Below are 18070 nucleotides of genomic sequence, written 5' to 3'. Positions count from 1 at the left end.
TTTTGAGCAGAGTGATAGTGCTCTCTGGCTGCTGTGCTGAGGGGCGAAGGGTGGAGGTGGGAAGGTCCTTAGAACACTTTTGGCAGTGACCCAGGTCCTGGGGATGGGAACTCAGTGGGAGCAGGGAAATAGGGTGAATATCATCTTAGCTATATTCTCAAGGTAGAATTGGTGACATTTGCTGTGGGATTCTTCAACAGAGGGTAGGAGAAAGAAGAGAATCAAAAGTAGTTCCAGAGTGTGGACTTTATAAGCTCTAAAAGAGTAAAATTGCCATTGTAAGACAAGGAAGCAAAGAGAAAAGCAGGCTTGAGGAAGGAAAATCAGAAGTTGTCTCCTAGAGACTATTTCCGACTGGAGAACTCTCACATTGGTTCTAAAACCAAAGCAAAACTGAGAGCTGACCTTAAATTCCATATGAAAAGCCAAGGACTCAAGAGGGCTATGGATTATGAATTCAAACCTTACTACTTAGTTACAACCATCCAGGCTGAGTTGGGGTGGGGTTGGGGGGGGGTGTAGCTCAAGTTGTAGAATACCTGGGTTACCAAGCACAAAGTCTCGAGTCCAAATCCCAGTAATGAGAAGAAGGGAAGGAGGGGTGACAGCAAGGAAGTAGGAATTAAAACAACAACAAGATAAAACACCCCAAAGAACAACCCTCAGTGAAGTTCTGCTATTACACTTTCTCTTCATTTCTTAACCAACTAGAGAAGCCTCCATTGCTGGCTTGTATTTTCCCTCTAAAATGAGCTTTTCAGAAATGACGACGAGAAGCTTAGATGGCATAATTATCTGTGAGTCTCCCCCCCCCCCAAACACACACCCAGTATCTGACTGGTCACCCACCATGGAGGGAGGGAGAGCAGCTGTCAGCCCAGCCTGGAGGGAGGAAGGAGGGCTGTGTAGCCATGTGGAGCCCCAACTCCGGGACAGTCACCAACAGCTCGCAGGACTTCCCAGACGAATGGGTGATGGGGCTTTGCCTGACAGTGGGGACCTGGGGGCCACCGCAGACCCCCGGAGTGGGGGGGAGGGAGGGGGGTCCGGGTCGTCACTGCTGGGGGGAGGGGGCTGCGCTGAGGGCCTAGAGGGGGTGTGGGGGGGAGCACCGAGCCCCCTTGACCCAGACTCCAGCCCCGCAGCTGCTCCTCCAGTTCGGGGACACCCTGTGGGGCCCGCTGGGATGGGCTGGTGCCGGGACCCGGCCTGCGCGTGCGCTCACCTGGCTTGGCCCGGTGTCCGTGTCCCCCGCGGTCCCCGTGTCCGTGGGTCTGGGTGCACCGACCGGCTGCTGCCTTTTTTGGGTCCTGGGCTGGCGCGCGCGGTGTGTCCCGTCGTCTGGCCGCACATCACTTCCCGTGGAGGAGAGGGGGCGGGGCGGGCCTCTCTCTCCTCCTCCTCCCCCCCTCCCGCCACCTCGGGGGTGCCCCCCCTCTCCCCCACCTCCCCCACACTGGGGAGGGGAGGGGACGGCCGCACCTGCCTCATGGGAAGGGCGGGAGGACGCGGGGCGACATCCACCAAGCGCCCCAGGACCGCGATCTCCCACACAAGCGCCCCCCGCCCCGTCCCACGCCGCCCCGGAGCCCGAAGGCCTGGCCTCGGGCCGGGGCGGTGGGGTGCGGCCGTGCGGGGTGTGCGCGCCCCGCGCCCCGCGCAGGTGCGCCCGCTCACAGACGAGGTTTGAAACCCGCCCTGGGCAAGGGGCGGCGTTGAGCTCGAGGGGAGAAGAAAACCACCCGAACCCTGGGAATAAAGGCGAACCGGGCGCCCCACCGCGGGCTGGAGAGGATCGCGAGGACCTCGGCGCGCAGGGATCGCGCGGGCTCCGGTCGCCCGCACCTGCGGGCCTCGACCGCCCCCCAGCGGCCGCCTTCCTATCAGCGCCGAAGCCGGTGGGGCGGGGGGGGGGGAAGGGGGGGAGTCAGGGGAAGGGAGGCCGGGGCGGGGGGGCCTCGGACCCGAGAGCAGCCGGGATCCCCAGCTCCACTCCCCAGCAGCGACCACGATATCTGAACGGGGCTTCTATGATTCACCATCTCCTGGGCATCCCATCCTTCAATGAGCCAGACAGGTTAGGTACAAGAGGATGCAATAATGAGCTAGATCAATTGTTCCTTGTTCTCCAGAAAGGCCGAAATGGGGCGGGAGGTGGGGGGGCCCTAGGTGTGGCGGTGCATGCTTGTGATCCCAGCTATCTGGCAAGAAATCAGGAGTATCATGGGTTGAAGCTAATCGGAAGGAAAAAAAAAAAAAGTTTATGAGATTTCACCTCAACAAACAAGCTAGACGTGCTGGCCCACATCTCTGATGCGATGTAGAAATCGTGGGTAAGATGATCCCGGTCCAAGGTCAGCCCTGGCAAAAATACATTGTCTGAAAAGTAAATAAAAAGGGCCACAATGTGGCTCAAATTCAAATGGCCCTGAATTCAAATTCTAGTACTGAAAAAAAAATAAAAATTTAGCTCATACCAATAATCCTACTCAGGAGGCTGAGATGTGAGGATGGCAGTTCAAAGACAGCCCAAGGAGAAAAGTCTCCAATTAACCACTCAAAAGCTGGAAGTGGCTCAATTGGTAGAGTACTAGCCTTGAACACAGAGGCTCAGAACCAGCACCCAGACCCTGAGTCCAAACCCCACAACCAACAACAACAAAATAATTTTAATTAAGGAAAATTAAAGGCACTCATTGGTAGATATGCAAGTGGCACATGCCTACAATATCAGCTACTCCAGGTACAACATAGCAAGACCCTGTTGCCAAAAAGAATGTAAAGTATCGTTAAAACACAGAAAAATGAGCCGGGTGCTGGTGGCTCACGCCTGTAATCCTAGCTACTCAGGAGGCTGAGATCTGAGGATCGAGGTTCAAAGCCAGCCCGGGCAGGAGAGACCGTGAGACTCCTATCACCAATAAACTACCAGAAAACCGGAAGTGGCGCTGTAAGCTCAAGTTGTAGAGCGCTCGCCTTGAGCTGAAGAGCTGAGGGACAGCGCCCAGGCCCAGAGTTCAAACCCCATGACCAACAACAACAACAACAAAAAAAAAAACACAGAAAAATGTCACCAAATTCAATTTTTGACTGTTTCTAAGAGCAAAAGAAAAACAGCATCAAAAGTTCTCATTTAACAGGATACTAATTAAATCAACTCATATACGGACCTTGAAATATTCATTTTTCATAAAAACGCAAATCCCTACTGCTGCATGCCAGTGGCTCTCGCCTGTAATCCTACTCAGGAGGCTCGGATACGAGCACTGAGATTTGAAAGCAGCCCAGGCAGACAAATATGACTCTGATCTCCAATTAAATGTCAAGTATCTGGAAATGGAAGTGACTAAAGTGACAGAGCACCAGTCAACCTTGAATGAAAATCTAAGGAAAAAAGGCCCCAAATTCAAGCCCTTTAGTGCGCGCACACACACACAAACAAACACACACACACACAGATATAACTATCTATCTTGGTAAAAATAAATAAATAAAAATACAGTAAACATTAATAATGCTTTTAACTGAATGTTGTTATCCATGCCTCAAATCCTAGCCCTCAGGAGGCTGAAGCAGGAAGATTTCATGGTGAAAGCCAGCCCAGGCTACTTTGCAAGACTCTGCCTCAAAAGAAAAAAATAAGTGCTAACTTAAAAAATGACCTAAGCTGGGCACCTGTGGCTCACGCCTGTCATCCTAGCTACACAGGAGGCTGAGATCTGAGGACCACGGTTCAAGCCAGCCCAGGCAGGAAAGTCCATGGAGATGCTTTATTTCCAATTAACCACCAGAAAACCGGAAGTGGCACTGTGGCACAAGTGGTAGCCTTGAGCTGAAGAGCACAGGGACTGCACCCAAGCCCAGAGTTCAAGTCCCATGACCGACAAAAAAAAAAAAGAAAGACCTAAATTTATTAGTCAGGATTTATTTAAGCAACTATTACAATTCATCTTCAAACAGCATTAACTCCTTTTCTCTTCTGATTCTTGTGCCAATTTCATCTTTTCTTTTAATTCCTCCTGATCTCTGGCATACTGTTCAAATATCGGCTGGTAAATATATATTCCTCCAGCAATTCCAAGGATGGTAGCAAAAAGCATTTGTGGAAGAGTCAGCCTTCCAAACATGGTTGCAACACAGGCTAATAAATAGGTGTTGAAAAGTTGTATCTTACGTGCAGCCAATCTCTTCAGATCTGTGTACAAAGAAAATGGGAAGTAAGGCAATGACTCAATGTATGATTTACTTAAGCATACATGCCTTTATAATACCAATGGAAGCAAGCCTTAAATGCACATTTTTCATGAATGTACTTTTCTTTTGCAGAACAACATAGCTTTCTGTACTGTCACCCAGGAAGATAACTTATTTCTACATCTTATGGTCCCACAATTTATTTCACTGCTCCATCAATGATGAATACATGTCAAAGGATAGTTAATCTTTATTTTTACATAAATCAAATAATATTCTCTTATAACTACACATCACTGCTTTGCTCTGTTTTTAATAATATGTAAGCATCACTGATTAGTAAAGGCAAATAAATATATAGGAAATAGCCCATTGCTGGTGGCTCATACCTGTAATCCTAGCTACTCAGGAAAATTTTCAACCAGATGGGCAATAAAGTTTGTGACTTTTATATCCAATTAACCAGCAAAAAGCTGGAAGTGGAAGTGTAGCTCAAGTGACAGAGTGCCAACCTTGAGTGAAAAAGCTAAGGACTAGCACCCAGGCTCCGAGTTCAAGCCCTAGAATGAGCATGTAAGTAAATAAAAGATGGGAAACAAGGGTTAAGGGATGGAATGGACCAAAGCTAAATCCTCTTCTATAGCAGAATGTGCTCAGTGGTTTTAAACAGGTGAAGTACTAAACGGCAAAAGAAATGGAAAAGATCATAAACTTTTTTTTTTTTTTTTTTTTGTCGGTCGTGGGGCTCGAACTCTGGGCCTGGGCGCTGTCCCTCAGCTCTTCAGCTCAAGGCAAGCGCTCTACCATTTGAGCTACAGCGCCACTTCCGGTTTTCTGGTGGTTTTATTGGAGATAGGAGTCTCACGGTCTCTCCTGCCCGGGTTGGCTTTGAACCGCGATCCTCAGATCTCAGCCTCCTGAGTAGCTAGGATTACAGGCGTGAGCCACCAGCGCCCAGCTAACATATGTTTTTTTTGTTGTTGTTGTTTTTTTTTTTGGGGGGTCCAGTTGTGGGGCCTGAACTCTGGGCCTGGGCGCTGTCCCTCAGCTCTTCAGCTCAAGGCTAGCGCTCTACCACTTGAGCCACAGCGTCACTTCCGGCTTTTTTCTTTTTGCTTATGTGGTGCTGAGGAATTGAACCCAGTGCCTCAGAGATGCAAGGCAAGCACTCTACCACTGAGCCACCTTCCCAGCCCAAGATCATAAACTTTTGAGACCTCCAAAGTCATACCACAAAACTCAGTACTACAAGGAACAGCTGGGAAAAAAAAAGTTGAATGCAATTGTGTCTAGAAATCTAATCAGGAAGCAAGAGAAAAGGCAGAAAATACTTTTCATTTGTACTACTCGTGGTTTTCTTTTTAGCAACATCTACAGTAAAAAACAAACAAACAAACAAAAACGCTTTTTAGGAGCTTTTTTTTTTTTTTTGGGTCCGGTTGTGGGGCCTGAACTCTGGGCCTGGGCGCTGTCCCTCAGCTCTTCAGCTCAAGGCTAGCGCTCTACCACTTGAGCCACAGCGTCACTTCCGGCTTTTTTCTTTTTGCTTATGTGGTGCTGAGGAATCGAACCCAGGGCCTCATGCATGCAAAGCAAGCGCTCTACCACTGAGCCACCTTCCCAGCCCCCAAAAAACGCTTTTAAAAAGGCCAAAGGAGTGCCCACTTGCCAAATGTGAGGCCCTTAGTTCAAACCACAGTACTGTCAAATAATACAAAAATTTTTAAACCTACTGGAGCGGCGAGACAAGAGAATCACAGTTCAAGGGCAGCCCAGACAAAAGTATGAGATGCTATCTGAAAAACAAAATGACAACAAAACAATTTTAAGGGGCTGGAGGTATGGCTCAGTTGGCGGAGAGCTAGGCAATGAGTGAAAGCATCAGGTACCGAGTTCAAGTCCTGATCTCGGACCAAAATTTGTTTTTAAAAATTTTATTGGAAAGATGCTGTACAGAGGGGTTCCAATTATATAAGGTAATGAGTACATTTCTTGTCGAACATTGTTACCTCCTCCTTTGTTTTTCTACTATCCCTTTCATCTCCTACCTCCTCCCCTCTCATTTTTTTTTTTAAACACTCAAATAAAAAGGACTGGAGACATAGTTCAATCTAGATGGCCTGAGTTCAAGCCCAGTACTGAAAAAAAAAATTGTTTTCAAGAATTTTCTTCTGATGCTATTTAGTGTCAGGACAAACAGACATCAACGTCACCCGTCCTTTTGTTGTTGTTGTTTGGGGGGGGGGGTCATTCATTTTGTAAGGAGGTTTAACGAACTGACACTACTGGAAACCAACTGGAAAAGTCTGCAAATGGAAATCTTCCAGGTGGTGGCATTCCCTGCCAACGCCTTCGCATCTGGGTAAATTGTGGGTTTGCTTCCCAGGGGTGACCCGGCGCCCACCATCAGCCCAAGGTCGCAAAAAAAGAGAAAAAGGGGGGAAAAACCAACCCACAAGTGGCGGAACTAGCACTTTGAACCTGCACGACCTCAAATGTCCTTGCTAGGTAAAGTCAAGGAACCCGCAAAAGGCCTGTTTCCTCCCGGACTCCGCAGGTGCACTTGGGAAAAGGCCCGGCTCACCCACCAAAGCGCACGCAAGGACGCCCCCGCGCACGCGCAGCCCGGGAGACGGCCCTGCGCACGCGCAGCCCGGCGGGGGGGGGCGGACGCCCCCGCGCACGCGCAGCCCGGGGGGGGGGGACGCCCTCGCGCACGCGCAGTCCGTAGGACTCCGTTCTACGTCGGAACCGCACGCTAAGTTACCACCCACCAGCCGTCCCTGTGAAGTGCCCACACCGCGCGGCGTCGCGCCGCCCTCTCCGCTTACCGTGGCCGACGCGTCCCCTTCGGCGCGCTCGCGGATGGTGCGGCGAGGCTCGAAGCCGCGGGCACCGGGCCGCGAGGACTACTTAGCGGGAGGCTGCCCGGCATCGCCTTCCCGCGCTCCCGCCGGCGCTCCTTCTGCGCCTGCGCGCGACGGCGGCTCACCGAGGCCAAACCTAGCGGGAGGAGGCCTCGCGCGCGCCGGCCGTTCCGCTTCCGGTCCGATGGTGGTGGCGGCGGCGGCGGTGGCGCGTCTTCAGCCCGCTCCCGAGCCGTTTCGGGGGTGGGGGCGATGGATCTCGAGGGCGGGGACGGCGGGATCGCTTTCCGTGGTCTGCCGAGCCGCTCCGGCCCGAAAACGAAGCTGCGGAAGAGAAAGTCTACCCTGTACGCCAGCGTCCCGGAGAAGGGCGCCCGACCCGCGGCGGGTGAGTGCGGGAGGGGAGGCGGGGCCGGAGATGCCGATCTCGCCGTCTGATCCTCGGTGTCGGAACTAGATCCAGTGATGGGGTCACCCCGTACCCCGTGGTACAGGCTTTGCGGTCGATCTGTGATCGCGCTCAGACGAGTCGCCACTTGGTGACTTTCGGACGGGGCGATTCACTTGTTCCACTTTACTTGCCCTTACGTAAATGAGCGCGCTGAGGGTTTGGGGGCGAGGCACACGGTGTTGGCCGTGGTGGGGGTCTGGGGAGAGGCTGATATTCCGGTGGCTGCAGTTTCACCTGCAGGAAGGAAAACACCGCTTCCGGTAAGTCAGGTCGCCCTGACCGGGCCTGGCCCCCCAAACGTCAACCCTAAGGGAAATTCTTGCCCTCCCAACGCAGTTTTCCCACGTCCTCATTCTTCCAGGTCCAACTCTCTCTATAATTACCCACCCTGGCTTCACGGCCGCCGCTGTTCTCCGTCCCGATCCGAACATCCTGTCCGTCTGTCTGACATGGAAAAAAAAAATCCTTCTCCTTTCGGACGTGTGTGGTGTGTTTTATCCGGTCGAGACATAACAGCACACGGTACAGCACCAGTTTACCAAGCACCAGGCCCTTGAGTTCAAATCCCAGTTACCAGCTAAACTAAACAAGTGCTGGGGTCGAGGCTCAAGTGACAGCACCTGCCGCACAAATGGGAAGCCCAGAGCGCAAACCCTAGAGCCGGTCCATCACCCCAGCCCCAAAAGATAGGACTTGAAGATTAAGTGAGAATTAACAGTGATTGACATATAGTAAGCATCAATAACCTATATTTTAATGTACATTTTATGTCGTTTGACATTTATACAAAGTTGTATTCTCAATTATTGATTTACAAGCCAGTTTGATTACACATGTAGCATAACTTGAGTAAGTGCTTACTTAACTCAGTCCTTGTTTTCAATATGTATTTTAACCTTCTCTTTGTATATTCAGTTGCAAGACAAGTTGGTTAAATAAAAGCCAGGGCCATCACCCAATGGGTGAGGCCATCACCCAAGACCTACTAAACCAGAGCTCTACCACTACGCTAAATCCCCAGGCTACCTGTCTCCCTAGTATGTTTAGCTCTAGGCAAATGGCAAGTGGTATGGAAGGACCAGAATTCACCAGAGTGCATTAGCCAGAGGCCAGCCAGAGAAGCATATTTTAAGTTCTGCTGGAGAAACTGCCTTTTATGCCACAATGACCTTCTTGGTTTTGTTTTCCAGATCTCCTTGGAGAAAACATTTATCTGTTCTTGTCTATCATTGCTTTAAGAATACTTAACTGCTTCTTAGTGCAGACGAGCTTTGTTCCAGACGAATACTGGCAGTCTCTTGAAGTTGCACATCACATGGTTTTTAAATATCCTTTTTCAAGTCTTTTTCAGACTATTAACTGAGGTTGTTTTCTAATTTCAAGAAATTGTCTGCATTTTCTACAAATCATCTCATCAGAGCATATGTTAATGTATATTAATATTTCTCATATATCTTTCCATTTGCTAGACTAGACATAGCCTTTAGTGTATCTTCCAACTGCTCAGTATTGAGAGTATTACAAACACATTCTTTCTCTGTACTTGGGATACTGAGGCAGGACAACTGCTAGTTCAAAGCCAGCCCTGGCTATACAAAGATTTCAGAGCTAGGTGCTGGTGACTCACGCCTGTAATCCTAGCTACTCGGGAGGCTAGGATCTGAGGATCATGGGTCAAAGTCAGTCCAGGCAGGAAAGTCTGAGACTCTTGTCTCCAATAAGCCACTTGGAAAACCAGAAGTAGCACTGTGGCTCAAGTAATAGAGTGCTAGCCTTGAGCTGAAGAGCTCAGGGACAGCACCCAAGCCCAGAGTTCAAGCTCCGCAATCGACCAAAAAAAGACTGACATTTTATATGTGAAAGTTAAATAGTGCTTTAACACTCTTTGAACTTAATCCTTAATATGACTAATTATGGTTATTTAACCTGGGAATGGACAGAAAGATTGAGGGGTTATACTTACCCCTTAATTTTTGCAAGCATATACAAGATTCTGCATCTATTGGGGAAAGATAGTGTGCAGTTACTGGTAAGTATAATTAAAGGTAACTAAAATATCTGTGAAAAATATATGAGTGTGAGATGGAATATAGCTCAGTGTAAAGCCCTAATCTAGCATTCACAGGGCCCCAGTTCAGTCCTCAGCCACACACACACACACACACACACACACACACACACATATCTGCTGGATTAAATTTAAACCAATATTCCATCCTTCTTTTCAAGGTTAATTAGCACTAATATTATTAGTATCAATTTTTTTTGTACTGGTGCTAGGGCTTGAATTCAGGACCTCCTGCTTTTGCTTGGCTTTTAAGCTTAAAGCTGGCATTCTGCCACTTGAGCCACAGATCTATATCTAGCTTTTCTGCTGATGGGAGATCTCTGCTTTGTCTGCCCAAGCTGGTTTCAAACCATGATCCTCAAATCTCAGCCTCCTCAGTATACAAATGTAAGCCAACAGCATCTGGCATAATCACAGAAACTTTCAAACTGTAACTAGTGAAATACACTGTGTGTGTGTGTGTGTGTGTGTGTGTGTGTGTGTGTTACTAGAGCTTGACCCCAGGTGTGTGTGTGTGTTGCTATCACAGAAACTTTTAAACCGTAACTAGTGAAATACACTGTGTGTGTGTGTGTTACTAGAGCTTGACCCCAGGTGTGTGTGTGTGTGTGTGTGTGTTGCTATCACAGAAACTTTTAAACCGTAACTAGTGAAATACAGTTTGTGTGTGTGTGTGTGTGTGTGTTACTAGAGCTTGACCCCAGGTGTGTGTGTGTTGCTATCACAGAAACTTTTAAAACGTAACTAGTGAAATACAGTTTGTGTGTGTGTGTGTGTGTGTGTTGCTAGAGCTTGACCCCAGGGTCTTACACATGCTTATCTGAGCCACAACCCTGCCTGTTCACTTATTCTATAATGTACTCTTAAATTTACTATGTTATGTCATATAAAAACTATGATTGTAGATTTTAAAGTAGTTTTTGTATTAAGGAAGCATTGTACCTTAATAACTGAGAGCACAGGCTTTGGTGTCAGGCAGACCAGGGTTTAAATCCTGGCTGCCATGCTTAAAAGCTCTGCAGCCTTAGAAAATTACTTACCTTTTGTGTTTTGGTTTCCTCATCTACCAAACCAAGTAAAACAATACTGAAAGCAACCATCCCAGACCACACAGACATACACTTACTTGAACCTTTTGGGGGTTGTCTTAATCATTTAAGTCAATTAAGAACAACAGGAAATACTAATATTTAAGGCAAAAGTATGTTTGGTAGACAAAACCTCTTTTTAACACCATGAGAATAGATCTTATGTATTAAATGAGATGATTTTTAACCTGTTTGTATACACTTGTGCACAAAAGTCTAAAGTATGCTTTGTTGGTGGTGGTGATGGTCATGGGGCTTGAACTCTGGGCCTGGGCACTGTCCTTGAACTCTTCAGCTAAAGGCTAACACACTACTACTTGAGCCACAGTGCCACTTCTGGTTTTCTGGTAGTTTACTGGAGATAAGAGTCTCACGGACTTTCCTGCTCAGGCTGGCTCTGAACCATGATCCTCATATCTCAGCCTCATGAGTAGCTAGGTTTACAGTTCCCAGCTTGTGCTTTGGTTTTAAAAGTGAAAGTCAGCCATAAATATTTTTGGAATTCCAGTGGCAAAAAGCATTTTTGAGGCTGGGAAGGTGGCTCTGGTAGAGTTCTTGCCTTGCATGCATGAGGCCCTGGGTTCGATTCCTCAGCACCACATTAGCAGAAAAAGCTGGAAGTGGTGCTGTGGGTCAAGTGGTAGAATGTTAGCCTTGAGCTGAAGAACTTAGGGACAGTGCCCAGGCCCAGAGTTCAGGCCCACGACCAACCAAAAAAAAAAGCATTTTTCCCATTGTATGATAGAACTAACTGGTTACTGCTGGAAAAAACAGGTAGCACCAAACAAAATATTAAGCAGAGACTTTTGGTTGACAATAAACAATCTGACCGAATTTGCATGTTTAAGCATTGATAACAAGACCAGAAAACCTTTAAAACAATTTGGGGGGGGCTGGGAAGATGGCTCAGTGGTAGAGCGCTTGCCTTGCATGCATGAGGCTCTGAGTTCGATTCCTGAGCACCACATTAAGCAAAAAGAAAAAAAGCCAAAAGTGGCGCTATGGCTCAAGTGGTAGAGTGCTAGCATTGAGCTGAATTGCTGAGGGACAGCACCCAGGCCCAGAGTTCAGGCTCCCCCCCCAAAAAAAAAAATTTTTTTTTTGGTAATTAGACATTTACATATAAATTAATCTTTGAGTACTTAAAGGAATGAAGGAGTAAACTTGGTGGAAGAAAGGCATAGGTTATAGAAAAACCTACCACATGGCCTTTGTCTTCTTTTAGGTGTCAGTTTTAGGGCCTGTAGAAAGAATTGTGAAGGGCCCAAACTAGAACAATGGACAAGCACTGGGGCACAGTTCTGGGAGGGGAGGGGAGGCACACCGCCACCTAGGCCTTTCAGGGCTGGGAGTTATTTGGCCTGGGGGTAAGCCTGGCAGGTAGCTGTGACTGACTAATCTGATCAGTGCAGCTGAACTGAAAACTGAACTTGTGAAATTGAATCTAAGGGGCTGGGAAGGTAGCTCAGTGGTAGAGTGCTAGCCTTGAACAAAGCAGGGCTGTTAGCTTGTCTTGACTATATTTACAAGAAAGTTGCTGTACTTTAAAGGCTTGCCCCCAACCCCCAGGCAGGCAAGGGACAGAGGTCAACAGAAGGAGTTTACTAGAGCAGAAGTGGGAAAGGCTTTAAAAAGGGGGAGAGTCTTAGCTAAGAGAATTTTAAGCAGGCTGGAAAGGTGGCTCAGTGGTAGAATGCTTGCCTCAAGCATGCATGAGGCCCTGGGTTCAATTCCTCAGCACCACATAAGCAAAAAAAAAAAAAGCCGGAAGTGGTGTTGTGGCTCAAGTGGTAGAGCACTTGCCTTGAGCTGAAGAGCTGAGGGACATCGCCCAGGCCCAGAGTTCAGGCCCCACGACTGACAAAAAAAAAGAGAGAAAATTTTAAGCCAGGATGGCTAACCTTGAGAAGAAACCTAGAGAAGGGGGTCCTGGGAACCCTGCCTGCTTCTCCAGGGACACAGGCAGAAGGGGGAGGGGGGGGAAAGCACAGAAACTGTACATAAACAATTGTCTTTTATTTGGCCCAGCACTTGTAGAGATTATAGGTCCCATAAAATGTCTGGATCCAGTGTCCCATGAAGGGACCATGTGGACTCATTGTCCAGTGAATATTGGAGCCAAATTTGATTACATAAGTCTTTACACTTATGAGGCTTAAGATTGGGTTCAAGCTTGAGTGGTTTTAGGTTGTGTCCTGAGGAATTTTAGATTGTGCCCGCCCAAAATGAGCAACCAACAGAGTTGTCCCAAGAGATAGCAAGGGCGTCCCCAGAGACACTCTGGTCAACTCACATGGAAAGTCAGCAAGACGAGTCGTTAGTACACAGTTGCTGGGTCCCTTGGTCTATCTGGCCCAGTGGCCTAGGCAGGAGGGGAAGGGCTTGGAACTTGGCATCAAGATTTTGCTCCCTGGAAAGGGGTACCAAAAAGGACTCAGAGCCCCTGGTGGCAGGAAATGGTCACTCACCCAGGAAGAAGGGCAGTTCAACTGCTGGTGGATGTAGAGAGAGCGTGGGCCTGAGATGGGCACAAGGTCCCTGCGGCAGCTCAAACTCCCCAAAGGGGAAAAGCAAAATCACCAAGGGAGCCTTGAGCCAAGTCACACTACCAATGAAAGCGCAGAATACCAACAGCCCAGAGTATCACAGGGACACCAAAGTCACATACAGCAAAGTTCAATGTCAGCAAGCTGACAGGCTGTCCCTGTTAGATATGGGTACCAGGCTGGGAAAATGGGTGATGGGTCATTTCTTCTGAAGCTGCTTCCTGCTGGGAGGGGCAAAGCAATGAATAGGGGTCTCTAAATTGTCATTCCAGCGGGTTCTGTCTGGGAGGCATTTGATTGACAGTTTGGTATTTACAAAACATTCTCAGCAAGAGGGTGAGCAGCTTTAACAGTCAGGCTGTCAACCAGATGCTTCTTGGACTGAAGCAACATCGGCTCAAATTCGAGTCATGGTTCCAATGAAAGCATCCATCCCAGAAGACTACATGGACACAGTCACAAAGCAAAAGCTTATTGTCAGCAGGGGCTGACAAGGCCAATTCTCAACAGAGAGAGAGAAAGGGCACCAGGCTTTGTTCAGGGGCACTTTTATAGTCAGGGCACTAGGGATGGGAGGAAGTAATCTGTATGCAGCTGAAAGATAGCACATAGGCAGGCAGGGTTTTCTGACTGCAACAGTTAAGACTTAGGCAGCATTTAGTTGATGCTAGAAACAGTAACAAGTACCTGCCTTAGACTGTTATGTCTCTGAGATATAACACACAGATACATTTAGTGGGATACCTGACACAAACTCTAAATGGTTTTTTAAAAATTCTTTTTGTTATTTTTGGGTCCGGTCATGGGGTCTGAACTCTGAACCTCAGTGCTGTCCCTCAGCTCTTCAGCTCAAGGCTAGCGCTCTACCACTTGAGCCACAGCACCACTTCCGGCTTTTTTCTTTTTGCTTATGTGGTGCTGAGGAATCAAACCCAGGGCCTCTGGCATGCAAGGCATGCGCTCTACTGCTGAGCCACCTTCCCAGCCCCTAAAAATTTTTATATACTAATTAAAATAAACTTTCTTATAAAATAGAATCACCACAATAAAGTAGTTTGATAGCTACTTAAAATTTAAGTGTGTATGGGCTGCCTATGGGAGGCTGAAGCAGGAAGATCATGAGTTCAAGGCCAGGCTGGGCTTCCTTTTGAGATAACTGTCTGGTGGCTCACCCCTGTAATTCTAACTACTCAAGAGACTGAGATGTGAGGATCACAGTTCAAAGCCAGCCCTGGCAGGAAAGTCCAAAAGACTTTATCTCCAATTAACCACCAGAAAACTGGAGTGGCACTGTGGCTCAAGTGGTAGAGCGCTCACCCTGAGCTGAGGAGCTGAGGGACAGTGTCCAGACCCAGACTTCAAGCTTACAACCAACAACAACAACAAAAAAAATAAAACAAAGAAAATTAGTACTGTATTAGATAAATCAATATGAAAATGGAGAGAAAAAAGAGAATGATAAATATACCTTGGGAATGTCCATGTATTTCTCATGGACTTTGGTAGAAGTAGATGGATTTTTGTCTATTTTTATACTAGGAGTAGCTTTGGTTTATTTCCATTCTGTGTGAACCAGGGATGTATTTCAACTCTTCTTCTTTAACTATTGAAGATCTGGATTCCCAGACTCGCCCAAGCACTTCTGTCTGCTCTAGCAGACCTGAGGCTTTACTCATTAATGAGGCAACTGGACAGCCAGGAAGTGGCAAGATGGGTGGTAAGTCCTAATCACTTAACCTGTAAGCAGAAAGCGTATGGAAGAAAAGAGATCCCCACAACAATTGAACTTACAAGTTCCTTCTGTAATTGACAGTAAAGTACCAGAGGCACATGCCATATGTTCCTTCCTGATTGAGCCTTGGATAGTGGAATGCAAACCCTGGGAGAAACTGAGCCAGAAGAGACAGCCTTTGAAGGCTGGTACTGTCTCAGAAGTGACCAAGTCCTTGCTTTTTTTTTTACCCAGAATTCAGGAGGAACAGCTGCATACCACTGCCTGTCTCACAAAAGGCACCTCATGTTTGCCGTTCCTCAGAGAAACTCCTTGACATCCTGACCCCTGGCTTAAATGCTTGACATGGCTGGACTTGTACAAGTCCAGAGTGAGAATGGTGTAGAAGCAATCCTTTTCTTTGACTTATTTCAAGATGGAAGTATCAGTTCCTTGTATCCCACTCAAATCTTTGATATGAATTCCGAAAATACAGTATAAATTCCAAGTAACCCATTTACTAGCATAGAATATGATTTCTTAGTAGGATACAATTTCTAGAATCCAATTTCTTAGTAAATTTGGAAAAGGATATGTAACTGTCAGCAGTGTAGTCTTTAACATTCTGAAAAGGCAGATTTGGCAATTAAGCCTTGCTCCTTGATACAGATATAAAGTCAGCCTCCGTTTTGTGCCTACATGCATGTGCATTGCCTAAAGTGGTAGCAAGGGTCATGATGCCTCTGAAACCCTACCTCCTATGTTCTAGTTTAGGAAAATCCTCAATTTCATTAAGCGTTCTTTTAAGGTACATTAGAAGAGACAGGAAGCTAGTACACGTTAACAGCCTTACCCCCAACAAACAACTTAAACTCTACCATCAAAGTAGTCTATCTTACATCTTTAATTTGTGAAAAGTAGAATTTAAATCAGATACAGTACTATAAAATAGACCTGAGTATAATCTTCCCAAAAAGATCTGATGCTATCATAGTGCTGTGCTGGGTGTAAATTCTTAAAAACAATGTCTGAGCATGTCTACTGTTCAATTCCATGTTGCCATGGTTTTGGCAATACTAGACTCGCTTGCTAGTTCCCACACAAGATGATGCTGAGCTTCCCCATCTCTATGTCAAATACTTCATACACTTTGCTCATCACTTTTTTTAGTTGTTTTGCCAGTTGTGTTCTTGGTTCACGTGGTATTGCTGTACCAGAACCCTCACCAACACCATGGAAGCTGTTCTCACTGTACTTGCTCTTTTCTACTATCCTCTGGAAGGTTCCAAACCTGTGAACAGGTGAGATTTACTACTGTTAACAATTATGTACAAAACTCTTAAGGCATACTTTGGAAAAAGCTTAAAACTATCAGTGTGTTATAGTATCCAGTAGTTTCTCAAGTGTTCGTAAGTTATGAGAATCACAGCTATTAGTGGATAAATTATACTAAGAACAAGTATAATCCTCAAATTATTAAAAAGACACAGTGTAACAAAGGTACATATAACTAAGTATACAATCATATAGCTATTTAAACCAAAAAGATGCTGTTGGGTTTTTTTTTTTTTTTCTGCTTATGTGGTACTGAGGTATCAAACCCAGGGCCTCATGCATGCAAGAAAAGCACTCTACCACTGAACCATCTTCCCAGCCCTGTTGGGTTTGTTTTATGGGTTTGGTTTTGTTTTGCTTATTTTTTGGTGCCAGTCCTGGGCTTGAACTCAAGCCTGGTCATTCTCTATAAGCTTTTTTGCTCCAGCTTAACGTGCTGCCATTTGAGCCACAGTTTCAGTTCTGGTTTTTTGGTGGTTAATTGGAGAAAAGAGACTCATGGACTGTTCCTGCCTGGGCTGGCTTTGAACTGTAATCCTCAGATCTTAGCCAACTGAGTAGCTAGAATTATAGGCAGGGGCCACTAGTACCTGACTGTTCTGTTGTTGTTGTTGTTTTTTTAATACTGTATCATAGTATAAATAGTAAGTTAGCTTCAAACCTAACTCTGCAGTTCTTGTGGTCACATGTGTCTTTGCTTACAGTGCTAAGTATGTGTCACTGGTGGCATTTGCCTTCATAATTCGTCCCACAGCCATCATCCCATGGATACCTCTACTCTGCACACATTTCTGGCAAGCACGGAGAAAGCTCCCACTTACTCTACATCATTTCTTACCTGTAGGGTAAGTATGGCTATAATCCACCTGTTAAGTTCACTAACCTGTAAATGAGAGACTGTGAATAAGGTTTTATATCCTTCAGGTCATTATATCTTCCAATGTCAACCAAAACCTTTTACCCATCAAAAAAAAATTCTAAGAAAAATGTTACAGGAAAATGAGCAAACTGAAGAGCTATTTCAAAATAATATCTAAGCATCTCTTTGGTCATGGTGGAAGTGAACATTTTAAATGGCTGTGATACACATCTGCCCAATGGCAAAAAGTTCTATGGAACCCATAAATATTCCTGGAAGAAGGTAAACTGACACAACCTGTTTGGAAAATTCTTTTTTTTTTTTGTCAGTTGTGGGGCCTGAACTCTGGGCCTGGATACTATCCCTCAGCTCTTCAGCTCAAGGCTAGCTCTCTACCACTTGAGCTACAGCACCACTTCCGGCTTTTTTTTCTTTTTGCTTATGTGGTGCTGGGGAATTGAACCCAGGGCCTCATGCATGCAAGGCAAGCGCTGTACCACTGAGCCACTTTCCCAGCCCTGGAAAATTCTTAAGTACTGAAGCTGACCTTTGTGGACTAGCATTCACAGCCCTATATACAAGTATAAGATGAACACAAAAGAATGTTCACAGCAGATGAAGAGAAAATGATATTGAGCTATGTGAACAATACATAATATATGCATATCTGAAATAACATCATGAAATGCCTCGATGTAATTAGTACACTAAAAAAAATGAGAAAGACAATGACAGAAAACAAAACAAGCTTGCATCAGCAACGGGTGGGGGGAGGGGGGGCTGGAAGGGTTGCTAACAAAGATGATGAATAGGAATGTAGCCTGTGTAGTTTATGTGCATGTATGAAAATTAAACAATGAAAACTGCTGAGATTGGTGTTTTTTGTTTTGGGTGGGGGGGGTCCGGTCGTGGGGCCTGAACTCTGGGCCTGGGCGCTGTCCCTCAGCTCTT

At 46.5% G+C, this 18070-nt stretch overlaps 2 protein-coding genes across 3 annotated transcripts in view; one reads left to right on the top strand and one right to left on the bottom strand.

Annotated features, from left to right (window-relative positions):
• Rab27a (RAB27A, member RAS oncogene family) overlaps nucleotides 1-1359 on the bottom strand; it is a 39632-nt gene extending 38273 nt beyond the window's left edge. Inside the window, exon 1 of the mRNA XM_013010039.1 lies at nucleotides 1226-1359. The gene's annotated coding sequence lies outside the window, so the exon portion shown is untranslated. The remainder of the gene's footprint in view (nucleotides 1-1225) is intronic.
• Nucleotides 1360-7154: 5795 nt separating this feature from the next.
• The window catches only part of Pigb (phosphatidylinositol glycan anchor biosynthesis, class B), an 18462-nt gene continuing 7546 nt past the window's right edge, over nucleotides 7155-18070 (top strand). For both annotated transcript variants that reach the window (XM_013010096.1, XM_013010097.1), the window contains exons 1-6: nucleotides 7155-7449; nucleotides 8703-8838; nucleotides 9424-9541; nucleotides 14827-14931; nucleotides 16096-16226; nucleotides 16965-17105. In XM_013010096.1, coding sequence (XP_012865550.1) covers nucleotides 7314-7449; nucleotides 8703-8838; nucleotides 9424-9541; nucleotides 14827-14931; nucleotides 16096-16226; nucleotides 16965-17105 — 767 coding nt within the window. In that variant the 5' untranslated portion in view covers nucleotides 7155-7313. The remainder of the gene's footprint in view (nucleotides 7450-8702; nucleotides 8839-9423; nucleotides 9542-14826; nucleotides 14932-16095; nucleotides 16227-16964; nucleotides 17106-18070) is intronic.

This window comes from Dipodomys ordii, unplaced genomic scaffold, assembly GCF_000151885.1.
Source record: "Dipodomys ordii isolate 6190 unplaced genomic scaffold, Dord_2.0 Scaffold11, whole genome shotgun sequence".
Lineage (NCBI taxonomy): Eukaryota > Metazoa > Chordata > Mammalia > Rodentia > Heteromyidae > Dipodomys > Dipodomys ordii.
Note: the sequence above shows the minus strand (reverse complement) of the source record. Positions and strands in the feature narration are given on the sequence as shown.